The following is an 18,146-nucleotide window of genomic DNA, read 5'->3' as shown; positions in this document are numbered from 1 at the left end:
TTTTTTTAAAATGCTCATGCTTGACTTTATATATAAATATGTATTTCCTTGAGACACGACATTCAGAGGAATTTTCTGCCTTATATAATAATTCCAGTCTTTCTTAAACTATCAATTTTGAATGTGGGGACTATCAGTCCCCAGAGTAATTGTACAGATTGCAATAAAATTTGATTGATTCCCACTTATAAATGGCATGCACTAAAAAGACAAAGTGGGGAATATGAATAATGACAATATATTCTTCAAAATGAAACTCATATTAGGAGTTGAAAACTCTTTAAAGGATTTCCTTTTATTTATTTATTTTTTTTTTAATCTTAAATTTTAATTTTATATTCCCCCATACAATTGCAAACGCCCCATTCTGACCCCAATCCTTCCCTCCCGCCCCCCCACCCCCAAAAAGTGTCTCTGGTTCATAGGTTTTTGTTGATTTTGATTTTCACTTTCTTATATTCATTTTCCTGGTCCCTTATTTAAGTTTTCTAGATTCCTGCTATGAGTGAGACCATCCGGATATTTTTCTTTTTCTTTTTGGCTTATTTCGCTGAGCATGATCCCTTCCAGCGCCATCCATGTTGCTGCAAATTGCATGTGTTTATCTTTTTTGAATGCTGAGTAATATTCCATGGTATATATGTACCACATCTTCTTGATCCAGTCATCTACTTTTGGGCATTTCGGTTGTTTCCAAAGCTTAGCTATTGTAAACAGTGCGGCTATAAACATAGGGGTGCAGGTGCTCTTGGAATTGATGTTTCTGTGTCCTTTGGGTAAATACCTAGGAGTAGAATTGCTGGATCATATGGAAGCTCTATGTTTAGTAGGTCCAGAAATCTCCACACAGCTCTCCATAGGGGTTGGACCAGTTTGCACTCCCACAACAGTGCAGAAGAGTTCCTTTTTCTCCACACCCTCGCCAACATTTGTTGTTGCTAGTTTTTTTAATATGTGCCATTCTCACTGGTGTGAGATGGTATCTCATGGTAGTTTTGATTTGCATTTCCCTGATTACAAGTGATGTTGAACATTTTTTCATATGCCTGTTGGCCATTTGCATTTCCTCTTCAGAGAAGTTTCTTTTTAGCTCTTCTGCCCATTTTTTGACTGGGATTATTTTCTTTGTTGTTGCTGAGTCTCATCAGCTCTTTGCAGATTTTTGTGATCAGTCCTTTATCTAGTGTTGGGTGTGCAAAAAATGTTCTCCCAGTTGGTGGGGTTTCTCTTGTTTTTGTTATTGTCTCTTTTGCTGTGCAGAAGCTCTTTAATTTGATGTAGTCCCAGCTGTTTATCTTTGTCTTCACTATCACTGCTTTGGGTGATGTGTCTGTAAAGATGTCTTTGATGTGCAAATCCCGTAGTGTTTCGCCTATATTTCCTTCTATGTATTTTATGGTTTCAGGTCTTATGTCTAGTTCTTTAATCCATTTTGAGTTGATTTTTGTGTATGGGTGAGGTAGTGGTCAAGCTTCATTCTTTTGCATGTAGCGACCCGTTTTCCCACCACATTTATTGAACAAACTTTCTTTGCTCCAATGCATAGTCTTTGCTCTTTGTCAAAGATTAGTTGACCATAAATCTGTGGGTTTATTTCTGAATTTTCTATTCGATTCCATTGGTCTTTATGTCTGTTCTTGTTTCAATACCATGCAGTTTTGATGATTATGGCTTTGTAGTATAGTTTGAAGTCTGGGAGTTTGATGCCTCCATTTCCTTCTTTTTTTTTCAGTAGAGCTTTGGCTATCGGGGTTTTTGGTGATTCCATTATTTCATCAATAATTGTTCTATTTCTTTGAAGAATGCCATTGAGATTTTGATTGGAATAGCATTGAATCTGATATATTGCTTTTGGTAGGATGGCCATTTTAATAATGTTTATTCTTCAATCCATGAGCAGGGGATGTCTTTCCATTTCTTTGTGTCTTCTTCTATTTCTTTTAACAGTGTTTTATAATTTTCTTTGTATAGGTCCTTTACCTCTTTTGTTAGATTTATTCCAAATATTTGATTTTTTTGTTTCAATAATAAAAGGGGTGGTTTTTTTGATTTCTTCTTCTTCAGATTTATTGTTTGTGGTATAGGAAGGCTACTGACTTTTGCGTGTTGATTTTGTATCCTGCCACTTTACTGAACTGACTGATGAGTTGAATTAGTTTTCTGTGGAGATTTTGGGGTTCTCTATGTATATTATCATATCATCTGCAAATAGTGATAGTTTGACTTCTTCTTTTCCTATTTGGATTCCTTGGATGTCTTTCTCTTGTCTTATTGCTCTGGCTAGGACTTCCAGTATTATATTGAAAAGCAGTGGTGAGAGTGGACATCCTTGTCTTGTTCCAGATCTTAATGGAATTGCTTTCAGCTTTTCACCATTGAGAATGATACTGGCTGTTGGCTTGTCATAGATGGCCTTTATGATGTTGAGGTATGTTCCTTGTATCCCAAGAATTTCAAGGGCTTTTATCATGAATGGGTGTTGCACTTTGTCGAAAGCTTTCTCAGCATCTATTGATATTATCATATGGTTTTTATATTTCTTTTGTTGATGTGTTGGATAACGTTGATTGATTTTCGGATGTTAAACCATCCTTGTGCCCCTGGAATGAATCCAACTTGGTCGTGGTGAATTATCTTATGGATACATTGTTGGATTCTGATAGCTAAAATTTTATTGAGGATTTTTGCATCAGTGTTCATTAGGGAGATTGGCCTATAGTTTTCCTTTTTTTGTGTTGTCCTTATTTGTTGGTATTAGTGTAATATTGGCTTCATAGAACATGTTTGGTATTGTCCCTTCCTTCTCAATTTTTTGGAAGAGTTTGTGAGGATAGGCACTAATTCGTCTCTGAATGTTTGGTAGAATTCATTTGTAAATCCATCAGGTCCTGGGCTTTTGTTTTTGGGGAGGTTTTTGATTACCATTTCAATTTCGCTGCTTGTAATTGGTCTGTTTAGGTGTTCTATTTCTTCTTATCTAGCTTTGGGTGATTGTAGACTTGTAGGAATTTGTCCATCTCAACTAGATTGTTGAACTTGTTTCCATATAACTGTTCATAGTAGTTACTGATTATTCTTTTGATTTCTGCTGTGTCCGTTGTAATTTCTCCTCTTTCATTTATGATCCTGTGTATTTGTGCTTTCTCCCTTTTTTCCTTTGTGAGCCTGGCTAGGGGTTTGTCTATTTTATTTATTTTTTCAAAGAACCAGCTCTTGGTTTCATTGATCTTTTGGATTGTTTTTTTTAGTTTCAATTTTCATTTATTTCTGCTTTGGTTTTTATTATTTCTTTTCTTCTACTGGATTTGGGGTTTTTTGTTGTTCTTTTTCTAGATCTTTGAGCTTCGAGATTAGGTGTTTCTTTGAGTTCTTTCTTGTTTTTTGATGTGAGCTTCTATTGCTATATATTTTCCTCTTATTACGCTTTTTGCTGCATCCCATACATTTAGGATATTGGTGTCCTCCTTGTCATTCAATTCAAAGAATTTTTTAATTTTCTCTTTGATCTCCTCATTAGTCCAGTGGTCTTCCAGTAGTGTGGCTTTTAATCTCCATGAGGTAGGATAGTTCCTTGCCTTCTTTTTATGATTTATTTCTAGTTTGATGCCTTCGTGGTCAGAAAAGATGGTTGGTATGATTTCAATCTTGGTGTATCTGTTGATGTTTGTCTTGTGCCCCAGTATGTGATCGATCCTGGAGAATGATCCGTGTGCGCTTGAGAAAAATGTGTACTCCGTTTTTTTTGGGTTTAGTGTTCTATAGATGTCTGTTAAGCCCAAATGCTCTAGGTCCTTATTTAGAGCTTTAGTTTCTTTACTTATTTTTTGTCTTGTTGATCTATCCATTGTTGATAGTGGTGTGTTGAAGTCTCCCACTACGTATGTGTTTTCTCTGATGTCTGTTTTCAGAGAGGACAACAGTTGTCTGATATATTTTGGTGCTCTTTCGTTTGGTGAGTATATGTTAATGAGTGTTATTTCTTCTTGAAGTATTGTCCCCTTAATCATAATGTAGTGACCATTGGGGTCTCTTTTTATTTTTTTGAGTTTGAAGTCTGTTTTATCTGATATAAGTATAGCTGTTCCTGCTTTCTTTTTTGGCCCATTTGCTTGTAGGATTGTTTTCCATCCTTTGACTTTGAGCCTATTTTTATCTTTTGTAGCTAAATGTGTTTCCTGGAGACAGCAAAAGGTTGGGTTTTGTTTCTTAATCCAGGCTGCAACTCTGTGTCTTTTTATTGAAGAGTTTAGTCCATTTACATTTAGAGTTAATATTGATATGTTAGCATCTGTATTTGCCATTATTTTGTCTTTCCTTTGATTTTATTTATTATTCTTTTAATAATTTTTTTTTTTTTTTTTGGTCTTCTTTCGTTGTTTTCGTCCCTCTGAGGTTCTGGCTTTAGGATTCCTTGTAGTATTTTTTGGAGTGGGGGTTTATTCGTAATGAAATTCCGGAGTTTCTCTTTGTCTGGGAAGGTCCATATTCTTTCTTCATGGAGGAAAGAGAGCTTTGCGGGATAGAGTATTCTTGGTTGGCATCTGTTTTCTTGGAGTCTGTTGACTATGTCCCTCCACTCTCTCCTTGCCCGTAGTGTTTCTTCAGAGAAGTCTGATGTCAGCCTGATTGGTTTTCCTTTGAATGTTATCTGTTTCTTCCCTCTTGTCAGCTTCATTATTTTTTCCTTGTCCTGGATTCTTGGGAGCTTTACTATTATGTGTCTTGCTGTGTTTTTCCTTTCGTCGTGGAAGTTTGGTGTTCTTCTTGCTTCTTGTATATCAATTTTCAGCTCCTTCTTCGCATTTGGGAAGTTCTCTTCAATTATCTCCTGGAATATTTTCTCTGTTCCTACATCTCTCTCCTCTCCTTCTGGAATTCCTATAACTCTTATATTTCCTTTCCTCATGGAGTCAGATAGTTCTCGAAGTCTTTCTTCATTCTTTTTCCTTCGTACTTCTCTTTCCTTTTCTGTTTTGGTTCTTTTTATTTCTGTGTCTTCAAGAGAACTTATTCGTTCTTTCATTTCATCTATTCTGCTTTCCTTGCTTTTCCCGGAGTTCTTTAGTTCCTCCATTAATTCTTTGATCTCCTGCATTTCTTTTACTTCCCTCTTTAGGGACTCAATTTCATTCTTCTGACCATTGTTTTCCCTCTTTAGGGACTCAATTTCCTTCTTCTGATCTATCACTTTTTAATCATGGCAATTTAAATTCTCTTTCTGGAAGGCTCAGAAGTTCTTCCCAGTTGCTGTCGTTGCAATCTGGGGAGGTGTTTTCTTTTTGTGGTGTGCTTCTTTCCTGAGGAGTTGTTAGGTTGCGTGTGGTTCTTCTACTCCCTACTGTCTGTTTTCTAATTTGTCGTATGCGTTGGGACACTGTGATGCTCGGACTGACTGGCATCTTGGGTGAACTTCTGCGCTCCCCTCTGGCTCTTCCAGGAGCCATCTCTGCCTTCTGGGGGAGTTTCTGCTGGTTTTAGGCAGTTTTTACTGAAGAAATGTCCCTGTTCTCAAATGGCGAAGCGGGATGCAGTCCCTGCGCCTCCGGTTTCAGGCACACTCTTCTGCGCACCCGGTCTGCCCCGGACGTGGGTGCCTGCTCCCTCTGTGGGCTCAGACTGCTGGTCAGAAGGGGCCTGGCGTGGAATAACTTCCCGGCTGGCCACTGCAGAAGCCTTCTGCCCTTTTCAAGCAGTCTTAAGAAATTTCCTGTTCTATGGGGTGTTAGTGATTTTTTTTTCCTGGTCGCTAGGTGGCGCCAGAGATCTCTCCTATTGTCCTTGGGGGGCTGTTTTTCACCCCCTCCCACCCCGTGGGACGGGGAACAGAGCAGGAATGGTAGGGTACACCTCAACAGCTTTGGGGTGCTGTGTCTGCCTTGTGCCCCACCGTCGTGGAGAACCCACGCCCCGAATTTTCATGCCCCAGGTCTCAGTTCAAAGCCCTCAGGTCCAGGACGCGGGCTGTAGCCCAGTTCAGTGGCGCGGGAATGGCGCCTTTTGCACCCGCTCCCGTGCCTGGGTGCCTGGTTCCTGCTCACTCAGGGAGGGACCTTCACCTCAGTGAGGACCTCCGCGCAAGCCTAGGTCGCAGGCGCGGGGACCTGGGCAGCCGCGATCCTGGTCTGCACTTGCTTTTCAAGCTCCCCGAGCGCGCCGCGTTTCCGCGCCAGCTTACGGGCAGCACGGGCTGTGTGCGTGTCTCCCGGGGTCTTTGTTCTTCTCTAATGGCGCCCGGAGCCGTTCGCTCACCGCTGCGGCGAATCCTGCAGGGTTCGCCTCAGCTCCCGTTCACGGGGTGTGGTGGCTGCAATAGTTCCTTTCCACTCCCAGTCCCGCTTGCTGCGTCGTTTGTTCTTGTGGGTCGTTTTGGTTTGTTGTTTCCTCCTCTCTGCCGGTCGGAGAGTGCCGCCTCTGTGGGCGGGGGAGGGGAGCAGGGTTCTGCGCTTCCCTCCCTTCTAGTCCTCTTTTATGGCCACTTTCTTCTTCGGGCAGTTTGCTGGAGTCACCCGTTTATCTTCCGTGTCCCAGTTCTCTCTGGGACCTGCCGCTTTTCCTCCCTATTCACTTTTTTTAATGGGAGATCTTACTCGCAGCGTCTCCTCGCCGCCATGTTGCTCCGCCCCCTCTCTTTAAAGGATTTCCTTTTAATTTCCATGTTTCTCCCCCATGGGACAATGGCAGAAGTCTGATATTGTTACACTGCTGAATACTTTATACTTTATTATAAGGCAATGTATCAATAGGTATCATCAGTATTTGAGATATAGGCAGATTTCATCTTGCATAAAACAGACATGAATTTTGTAAAAAGGTGTTTTCTAGAGGAGGGTAAACTTTTTAAGGAAAAAAAGTATTAGCTTTTTTTCACTAATTTATTTTAGTTGAGTAAAAAATCTGTTGCTTAAATGACTAGTTTTTGTCAACATTGACAAATTAATCAGAGTATAAGATCAAAATTTGGGAATTTGTCATCTGAAGTGTCTTCAAAGAGAATTTAAAGTGATGCTTTTTGCTCTTTGAAAGGAGAGAAACTTTTTTCAATTTTTTAGTTACCATTTAAAGCATTTAAGGGTATTTAAAATTTCTGCTATCATGATACAAAATTAAAACACTTGTAAATCTATAGCTTTATGAGTAGGAAAATGATTTAATCATAATTCTAAAAAATACTGTAGGCTTTATCTTCTGAAATAGGTTGAATCATAGTTATTTCAAATACCATTTTCTCACTTGCAGACTTTTCTTATTTAGGGTCTAATATCTTTATTAGTTGTGGTTTATAAATCAAGTTCTTAAGTTAAAAAAATTGATTTTGGATGTAAACTTCTCAACAGATTTATTCTAACACAAAAATATAAATTTCTTTGTATAAGGAAGCAATGACACTGACTTTTATTGTACCCTAATTTTTTAATCATCAGAGTAAGTGTTAATGCAATCCAAGATACATCAGAGGATTAAATCAGTCTACAAGTATTTGTATAATGATGACTGCTTAACATGAAGTTATGTGGCTCTGCAAAAAAGTATAGCTGGAACTTAAGCCTAGGAAAAAATCCTCAGCCAGGCGTTCAGAGGGAGCCTCTCAGCAGTGTTGAGACCCACTGTGTTTCCCTCCCCCAGAAGCATCTCTTGGTTGGGTCCCTGGCTCTCTGCAGGCTGCACATCCTCCAAATTCAAAGCTTCACTGCCATTGCCATTTTGTTTTCTGTATCTCTCATCTGCACCGAGACCACCTCCAGCTACTTCCAACCTGCTCCCTGGTAGTCCGTGCTGCCTCCAAGGCCCCAACTTTTGTTTGGGTTCATGCTTTAGTTACAAAGTTGCAAAGACCTGGGGGGTGTCACATTCCAACCCTGTGATTCTCATCAGCGCTATTATATTTAGCATGTGATTTTGTGGGATATAAGGTTTTCCAGGATCATATACATTGAATTCAAGCGGAAATGACTTGTTCTCGACTCACCACTAATACCACTAATAATCGCATAGACCAGTTCTGAATTTAGGACGCTGCAAACATGATACAACCAACAGCCAAGGCAATTCAAGAAAACTGGACTTTGTCATTTGCATTTTTTTCTAAAAGCAGATGACTATCATCTAGGTGTATATGTTTTCATCCCCTAATTTTCCCATGAAAATATTTATACTGAGGTAAGATAATAAAGTTGAATGAGGTCTACCCACACGCCTTTGTAGATACTTATGTATTGTGATGGTGCGTTTGGATAATGGATGCAGGTGACCTGCCACTTCTTACCTAGAGGGAGAGGAACAGTTGAGGGCTGGACTAGGAAAGAGTCCTATTACCTAGCTGTGTAAAAGCCACTTTATCTCTCGCCACATGTTCTGATCTTCTAAATTTGGGGGTGACAAGACCAGGTCTGTCTCACGAGGATAAAGTGGAATACGAAATTATTAAAAGTGTTGAGTGAATTCATTATCACTTTTATTATGGTTGCATCTTTAACCATGGAAGAAAATTTAGTGGGTGTTTGTGAAAGTTCTGAGAAACTTATTAGCACTAGAATATCAAGCTCTTGGCTCATTTCACCAAATCACCCCTGCCTGAGCCCTTCTGAGTTTAGTGCCCACTCAGACCCTCCTGGCCTGGGTGTTAAGGTCAATTAACCCTAGTTCTGAGTACGCATGTGCTCAGCATTAAAATCCAAGAAGACCTCAAGATGAAGACAGCACTGGTCATAGAGAACACAACAGACATCCAGCCCCATTTTTCCAGCAGATTTCAGAACAGAGAAATATAGTGGTTTAAGACCCTGTCTTCAAATAGCATAGGACACTGGGTTGACACCTCTTAAATTAGAATTCTAAAAATATGCATAAATTTTTAATATGATCAAGTATACAAGTTTCGAGTTATGCTTTGAGTTTTTCTTTCCCTTTACTCCAATGTCAGGGTCACTCAGGACATATGTAAAAAGATCTTATGCAGTTCCATATTACATAATGTTGAGGAAGGAACTGCTTAAGGATGACTGACAGCACCCCAGTCTGGGTGCACCCCACACCTGACTGTGTCAGCAGATGTATATGCCCACCTGTTGTGCCAGAAAGTCACCACGACATCCATAATATAAGGTTCCCCAGAAATAGACTCCCTTGTTTCTCTTCTGACTGGAATATGGCCACTTCTGAACACAAAGTCAGGTTGAATCTGCTACACACCTGTTGCTTCTCATGGACAGCCTGGCACAAGCGAGATGTCTGCTTGCCCAGGAAAAAGTCAGCGAACATCCAGATTTAAGAACTGTATCCCAACCAAAGAGAAAAAGAAAGTCGATGATTGTGTTGACCTTGACCTTGGACAAAGGCAATAAAATGAGCTTAAAGGGTGACCCAGCACTGGCAGCAGGGCTTCTGTAAAATCTCCCCTGACTTAGGAAGTTTACCTGCCTCACCCGCTTCTAGGTAAAGGTGCTGAGTGTTGGTGGTAGTCTGTGAGTGGCTGGGTGTTAGTCTCCGGGTAATAGTATGTGTCAGAGTGCTTGCAAAGGGAGGAAATCCATAGACCACACAGTCCATGGTTTAGCTCATTTTTACCACAACTGCCTCTGCATGGGGGTGGAGAGGGGAGACCCCACCCAACATGAGATTGCAGAGCTTGGGACTCGTGGTCACGTGAAGCAAGGCCATTGGCTAGGCCCTGGCCCTACGCAGATGGTGCTTAAGAGAAGGCATTATTACACCTTCTGAAAGCTCCAGTGAATCGGATTTTATAACTGAGTGACCCATGTACCTTATTTTACAATGACACGAATTTAAAATCTGGACCCTTAGCACAATTTCAGCACCAACGCCTTTCCTTTTTGTAAAAGACACAATAGATTTCTGCAACTCTTACTCTAAAGAAAAAAGTAAGGATTTATCCTTGTGCTTCCATACACATGCACAAATGTCTCATTGATTTATTCATTTATTCAATTAAATATCATAAAATTTTTAAAACCATACATAATCCTGCTACCCAGAGACCTTAGCTTTTCACAAAAAGTCATCACGTGTGAAGTGCTTATAAATTCCTTATGCTTCTCAACTTCTTCCTTTATTTCAAGAAAGTATCTGAGCCTCTCTGCTACTACACAAAACCAGCCCAAGTAGGTTTCTGAGCAAATGACTTAAATTTCCAAAAACAGGCAAATATTTGCATTTTGGAATGTCAGGTAATTTTCTGCACTAGTCTTTTAGTGTTCCATTATTTTGTCAAGGGATTTGGAAATGTGTTTTTCTGATTTAAATTAAGTTTGAGGACTCTGGGGTAACTGTCATCTTTATTACAAACTGAAATATCTCTGGTGAAATTTCTATCTTGAAAGCTACTTTGGACTTCATCCAGTAGACCTAAGGGTCCGAAAGTTTAAAAAAGAACAAAACCATTTAAGCAGTTTGTTATTAGACCATACATTAAACTACCCAATTTTCCAGTCTAATAAAAATAAGATTGAAAAATGAGTTATATACTCTTAAGTTTTTGTTTAGATCCTATCTTGGTGTATACACACACACACACACACACACACGTGTATCTATAGATGTAGTACTTAAAGGTACATGAGATGGCTTATTTCAAGATGACAATAATAATAAAGTTCAGATTTACTCATCTTCATCCTATTTCTTCCTCATTCCATGTAAAGGTACCCTGCTCTTTTCAATGGGAGGAAGAAATGTCACTCGAACAAAGAGTGAGCTGAGAGGGATGGTTGGGATCCCAGAAATCTTTGTCAGGCTTTACCAAGTATATTACTAGAAAAATCAATTTTAATATGTTGACTTAACTCACAGCTGGAAGAGAAAACAATTGTATCTCTTTACATCTAGCTTACTTCTTAAACTGTTATTTAATTATAATTAGTGTAAAAATGCTTCATTTAAATGAATTTAACATGCCTTAGAAGAATTTTGTAGGGCTTAAGTTACTTTAAGCAATAGAGAAACTACAGTGAGTGTTTTCAGTATTATGATGTAAAAGTATAGCAATTAGATTTTAATGATATGGTCCTTAAATGGCCCATATATTCCTAATTTGTTCACTTGGCAATGCAGAAATGAAGCAAACACCCTTATCAAATCCCATATTCTTCCTCATTTCATTCACTCAGCCAACAGATTTTTAATGATCATCTTCCATGTGATACACTGTTCTAGATCCTGGAGAGATGCAAGAGAGGAGAGGAAAATATTTGTTTGAAAGGAGTATCTACTATATACATTCAATTACATAAAGTCTTGGATGGAATGCCTTTTTGGTATTTTCCTAGCTCCAGTGAATATAAGCAGTTGAAAGAGATAACAAGTCAAGTCACATCCACGACACCGCGTCCTCACCTCTATCACGACAGAGATCACACCCACGTTCTATTTTTGTGCTTGTGTGTCTGTCTTCCCCCACAAGGGTCCTTGAGGAACAGGGTTATATTTTATGTCTTCTGCCCATGAAGGACACAGTGTTTGCTCACATAAATGACTGGACTTGCAGGGGTCCCAACATGCAGCGTTGGCTTAAGACAGCTTTTATTTCACTGGGCAAGGAATGGGGGTAAGACAGCCCACTCCCCTAAGAGATGAGCTATATTTTGTGTAAATTTTCCTGTGAAAGGATCCCCAAAATAATAACATTTTAATTTTTAACTGATTTTTATTGAGGTAACATTGGTTTATAACCATACTGAAGTTTCAGATGTCAGGCTTAGACGTCTAAAAGAGAAAGAGAATGTATGGCATGTACTAACTAGGGAATGTTAATTATCAACTTTATAAGAGGAAAAAAAGATAATTTTCTGAACTATTTAAATAAAAGCTTATAGGAATCATGTTTATATACAGGACAGCCATACTGTCCTATATAAGCTAAAATAAACAACCCTAAATTGAAATAAGTACACCTATAGGTAGAAAGGCAGGTGCTATTTCTTAGGTCAAAACAACTTAGAATTCCCCCTCCATACACTGGGTTTCCACATACCTAAGTGTTTGGTGAAAAATAGTGAAAACATCTAGTTTTGAGGATCAGCTGGGAAACTAGGACCAGTTACCCTGGTGCACATCAGCGACAATCCTAGTTCCTTTCCCACTGCTCACGGATCAAATTTTCCTTGCCCCCAGGTTGCTGTTTGACCTAGTGGTGTCCTCTCTTGATAGATCCGTTCAGGCATAAACTGTCCTGCTGCGGGGCATGCAAGCCGAGTCTCTGCAGAGTCACGTCACCATGACACTATAATGGTCGGGGACTTGAAAGATCTGACTTCTACGAAAATTTCTCTTCTAATGGCCAAAAATGCCACCCACACCTCACATACAAAATAAGAATTTTATCGGGGAAAAAACAGCAGACAGAGTTTTTCTAGAAGGAGAAGGCAATACCTTCGCCTTCCTTGGCATAACGTTTACCATTTTCCCCGCCACCCCCCACTCTGCCCTACTTCCAGAAAGACTCCCTTGGGGAACACATGGAAAGTAATCAGTCATGTTTCCTGAATGAAAATATGCTCTGTGGGTGGAATGCTTTCAGGACCTTCTACATAAACTGACCATTTCTAGATTTAAATAAGAATTTGAATAGATGAAGGCAATTTTCTGAATGGTCCCATTAGTTGCAAAACACAGGGCTTTCAACATATAGTGGGATTTTTATTGGAGAGAGGATCTAAAGAGTCACTTATTTTTATTTTTAATAAGGTTTTGAGCCATTATAGAAACAGCCTGAGGTCAGGCCCCAAATTATCACCACTACTGCGTAGGAGCATAACAAGGTAATCTAGCTCAAGAAAACTGAGTCTACAGGGCCTAATTATTTGCTTATCTCAGAAAGCTATATAATTTAGCTCTTGGGGTGGTTCTGACCTATAATTATCACCTTCTTTGTGATGATACTTAAGGAGTCCAGCTGCTTGGGCCATTCTCACCCTGGTGATTTGGGTGGTGAAGGAACAGTTTGTTTACATTCCTTAGCTGGAAAGAACCTTCTCTCCACATGTAGCACAGGTGACCTTGCTGAGAGCTGAGCCACTGCACATTTTTCCCTGAAGGCTAGGTCGTGAGCCCTAGTGACAGCGATTCCAGCCTAACCCTGCTTGAAAGGCAGCCTCTAGTTTCAAAAACAGAACCATAAAAATCTTCCTCTGAAGGCATCCTTGTTCCTCCCTCATTGATGGCAGTTGTTGAGCAATTAAAACAAAGTATATGACGTCTTAAGACGCTCCTGCTCTCTGCTCCTAGCACGTGTTTTCTTCATAGCAGGATGGCATCAGATTTCTTTAAAAAGTGTGCATGTGTGTATGAGAGGGAGAAACTTTACTGAACATGCTAACTGAGGAATGTTAGTTATCAACTTCTTAGAAGAAAAAAAGATAATTTCCCCCAGAAATGTAGGTAAAGACTTAAGGGAATGATAATGTTTATGTATGACAACCACACGGTCTTATAAGCAAGTCCATGTATGAAATAAGTACACCCACAAATAGATCGGCAGGGACTAGATCTTAGGCAGAATGACTTAGAATTCCCTCCATTATATACACACACAGATAAATGTACGCATACAAAATCTCTATGGCACATAATTTAGGTAAAGAGTTTAAACTCTGAGTCAGTAACATAAACACAACAAATAAGTCTTGGAAAAAAGTACCCCAAAAGAAATGTAAAATTGAAACAAAAATTGATTCCCAGACTTTTCAGATTACAAGGTTCCTTTGGAGGAATGCCTTCAGACTGTGACGCTGGCAAGTATGCCAATAACAAGTGAAACCTCTCTTGATACTCTAACATTGTGGATAGATCTGGAGGAAAAAGTTTTAAAACATCTGCATGTCTTTATTTTTTAAATTGCAGTTGTGAGAAATTACTAGCTACCTGACGTTAAATAGCAATATAGCATCACTACATCTGTAATCAGTGAATTGTGATCCCGACCAAGTGCCTTACAATGTTTAATGTGTTCCCTTTGGTTCAAAACCAGGTCAGTTTATTCTCACTGGTGTGTACTCTATTCTTAGAAAGTTGTCCATCTTTTTGACCGAGTCAGTTAAAAGAAAGGTTTCTTTAGAAAACAAGAGACATCCTTTGTAAGCTACAAAATCACTACATTTCATTCCTATTTTGATTTTCAATCAAACGCACTTTGAACTGCTGTGTGTGTTGCAGACCTCTGGTGCCTGAGGAGTGCAGGGCCACGGTGCAGCCAGCCCAGATGCTGACCTCGGAGTGTGCCGGGCTCTGTCGGAATGGCTACTGTACCCCGTCGGGAAAGTGCTGCTGCAGCCCAGGCTGGGAAGGGGACTTCTGCAGAATCGGTCAGTGTTTCTGTTGTATCGCCCTGAAAGACTTGGCCTGGGGCCACAGTAGTAATGCAAGAACTCAGCAGTGGTTATTTTTCTAGAACTTTCTAGGGTTTGGACTTGGTGACCCCTCCACAATAATATTAATGCCCAATCTGTTTCTCAACTGCTAAATGAAATCTTTTCAATATTCTATGGTAAATGATTCATGTGTATAAATTCAACATAAACACCAAAGGCCTTTAAATAATTGAGTTCTTTCACAAAGTAAAAAGTGAAAACAGTATAGTTCCATCATCCCAGCTGGTTCTCAGTCCTGGGTTTGAGATTTCACACCAGCCAATGACTTACTGTTTACAGAGCCCCTCCCAGCATTTTCCAGACACCCCATAAATGTCCTCCCTAAACTTCCTGCTTGCCTTCCTGCTAAGGCACCCTAAAAACAGGGTCTTTCAGTGGGTGTTATTAAATAAAAGGGGAAATTGCAATTGTCTGGAAAATTATGAGACTTTTAAAATTATTTTTGCCTCTCCCTTGTGAAATATCATCGAGGTGTACAACAGCTCAGAGAGCGCAAAGGAGATTTACTCCAGGGTTATGCCACCCTTTGAGATTCCCTCAGTTCCATGTAACAATATGTAAAGTCTACTTGGTGAAATAAGAAAATTAGATAACACCTAGAGTTTATGGTGTTTAGGTTGAAAGTGCATATTGAACAACCAGTATTTAACGTGTTGCTTATAACAGGGTGGCTGTTTCAAATAGTCTCATGGCTCTTGCTAATGAAAATTAAAGTTCCGATTTAATATTTAACATTATTCTTCATTCATAAGTGCCCGTTTCTTTATTCTACACATGTATTTGTTTCAAAAAATTATAACCATGTTTGTCTACTTTATATCTTGTCCAACAAAAAGTAGCCAGCATTTAAAGTCCACTTATGCAATATATATTGTGAGTTTAATTGCTTCAGCACTTCTAACACTACCTGATTAATACAATGGTTCCATATCAAGCAAATGCATTATTTAGACAAAATGCTTATATTTTATCCATCCAGTCTAGCTTCCTTTTTCCAGTTGACAAAAACATGAGAATCAGCATTAGATGCAGTGATATGTTAATTCCTAGCGATGTCTTCCTCCTAGGCTTCCTTTGTTATCTGACAGTATCTGTTCTCTCCCTGCTGCCTGCATAGTGTCCATTCTGCTTTATTCCTTATTTGCATTTTATCTAACCTCGTAAGTCCCTCAAGTCACCAGATGACAAATCATTGTCTTTTAGGAACAGTATGTTTAAACTGAGAGTAAATAAATTATTTCAAATATAGGTGGCAATTATTTTAAATATGGTATGCATAGCATAACAGATGTTAATAATCATAATAACTATTATTATTATAGTGTGATGTGAATGAAACTACATTCTTTGTGTTAACATTAAGTTTTCTTTCCATAAAGTACTTTACTCTTTCCACTAAGCCAAGTTAATGAGCCTGACATATACGATAAACCACAACTCTTTATGAAAATAATCTACCATGATATTTTTGACCCCAGCATGGAATTTCCTCACACTCACATAGTTTATTCAACTTCCACAAATTTAAAAGGACAATTAGTCTAATTGTTTTCTCCTTGTTGTTCATTTTCCATGTATCAGTCAGAGACCCCTGGATTTTGACTAATGTGCTAGAAAAAATTAAAAGCGCCCCTGACCCCTGATAACCTAAGGACTTCTGCCTGTAGTGGCTGCATCCCCAAGATTTCTCCATCTCTGAAAGGCTTCTTCACCAGCCTTCCCGCTCCATCTCACCCCAGCATAAACCGAATTTTCCCCACCTACATCGTAGTGCTAAAAACCCTGTCCTGAGGAGATTCTGAGCTCTAGGGTAACCCTGGCAAGGACGTCCAGCACAGCCTCTGCTGCCCTTCCGCGCTGGCCCCAGGAAGGGTTTTCAAAGTGTATCCAGGGAGGAAACCCCAACTGTGCACCCCCTGGGAGCCAGGGGAGGGGGTGCCAGGGAGTCCATATGGACATTCCAGCTAAGCAAAATGCACAGCTGACCAGTCCTGTCCTCTGCACTGGAGAGGCGGTCCTGCCCAGGAGCTGGGGGGACACAGAGTGACCTGGAAGGCCTCCCTTGGAATTGCCCTATCAAGCAGAGGTTTGAAAGAACTGAAACTTTCACTTTAAATGGTCAGTTCTGCAAGGGACTGAAATTGCTTCCCATGACCTCTGCTTGTCAAGCAGGGTCTCGGGTCCTCTGCTGACTGTAGGTCTGCAGGCCTCTTGCCTTCTTGTGTTTATTCTTTTCTGGAGTATTTGTGACTGGCTTCTTCTTTCTGCTCCTTCCTTCCGTTTTATGTCAAATATGTGTTGGCTGCGTCCTCAGTACTGTTTCTGATCTAGAGAATGAGAGTGTGATTTTATTGCTCTTTTTCCTCCCAGCAAAATGTGAGCCAGCGTGCCGGCACGGAGGAGTCTGTGTTAGACCGAACAAGTGCCTCTGTAAAAAAGGATATCTTGGTCCTCAATGTGAACAAGTGGACAGAAACATCCGCAGAGTGACCAGGGCAGGTATTCTTGATCAGATCATTGACATGACATCTTATTTGCTGGATCTAACAAGTTACATTGTATAGTTTCTGGGACTGTTTGAATATTCCTTTCCAGTGGGCATTTATTTTTTATCCTGTCATTAAAAAGAAAGACTGTTATCCTGCTACACACTCCTGTGATTTCATTTTCGTTTATTAATTTAAAAATAACCAGAAATGTGCAGATCCTGTGTGTGTATGTCGGCAAGTTTGTTCACGTATGCACACACACACACACACTCACACACTCACGACCCCTATTACACATGGCTGCAAAACAGATGGGTGTTTAAAATCTCTATTTCCTTATGCGGGGTAATTTACACAGAAATTCCATTGTAAATTGATAACGGAATTTTTATGTCACCAGAAGAGATTATTTTACTTCCCAGGAATTTTGTCTGTAATAACTATCATCAACTTAAATGGAGTTTTGAAACATTACTGTGCAATCTGATGGAGCTAATAAAAAGGCAATATTTTCATATTAAGGACTATAAGATGAGAAAATGTTTCAGAACTCCCTCATGCATTTCTAAATGAGTAACTTGATATAAAATTGTAATCTTCATTTCTATCGATGTATCCAATTACAGAATGTTTACACACTTACCTTTTTATTGGCAGAGAAACCCGGTTACTAGCTTAATCCCAGATTGTTTTCAAGTGTTTCATAATTTAATCAAACAGCATATTCTAAAACCAATCTCTCTAAAAGGTCTGCTTTTATTGTATATTTTTATTTAACAGTAGGCACTGGGTTTGTGTTACATATTTATATTTTTTATTTTATTTTTATAATATAGACATCACCTAGATGAAACACCTTTACCCTGTCCTGTAAAATACTAAAGTTACATTTTTCACCAACTTAATTGGAATGAAGGGGAGAAAGCAAACAGTCTTTAATGTGCTGTGGATCTAAACTAGCAGTGTGTCCTTGTGCCAACATGTAATCATTAACGACGGACGAGAAAGCAAGAAAACAACCAGTCCTTATAAGATTCCAGCATTAAACATTTGTAAAGTGCTTTTCAGCATAGCAAGACTGTCAGAGGATATGGGATTAGAATGTGGCAGATTTCACAGTGAATCGAGCCCCACTGGAGAAGAGCTCACGCGTTGTTAACAAATCTTGGCTCTGTAAGCTGTCACTTGTACAAATTTTTAATATGATAATTATTGCCAACGATGACTTTCAATGTATATGTTCCTTCAGAACTCAATGAAAATGTTCCTTGGGTCA

At 39.4% G+C, this 18,146-nt stretch overlaps 1 protein-coding gene across 1 annotated transcript in view; it reads left to right on the top strand.

Moving 5' to 3' along the window:
* Positions 1-17,028, top strand: part of HHIP (hedgehog interacting protein) — a 90,490-nt gene extending 73,462 nt beyond the window's left edge. The window contains exons 12-13 of the mRNA XM_037497545.2: positions 14,167-14,315; positions 16,752-17,028. Coding sequence (XP_037353442.1) covers positions 14,167-14,315; positions 16,752-16,945 — 343 coding nt within the window. The 3' untranslated portion in view covers positions 16,946-17,028. The remainder of the gene's footprint in view (positions 1-14,166; positions 14,316-16,751) is intronic.
* Positions 17,029-18,146: the final 1,118 nt, after the last annotated feature.

This window comes from Talpa occidentalis, unplaced genomic scaffold (genome assembly GCF_014898055.3).
Source record: "Talpa occidentalis isolate TD23 unplaced genomic scaffold, MPIMG_talOcc4v2.1 talOcc4.8, whole genome shotgun sequence".
Classification (NCBI taxonomy): domain Eukaryota; kingdom Metazoa; phylum Chordata; class Mammalia; order Eulipotyphla; family Talpidae; genus Talpa; species Talpa occidentalis.
The sequence above is the reverse complement of the archived record's forward strand: the minus strand, read 5'-3'. Positions and strand labels throughout refer to the sequence as shown.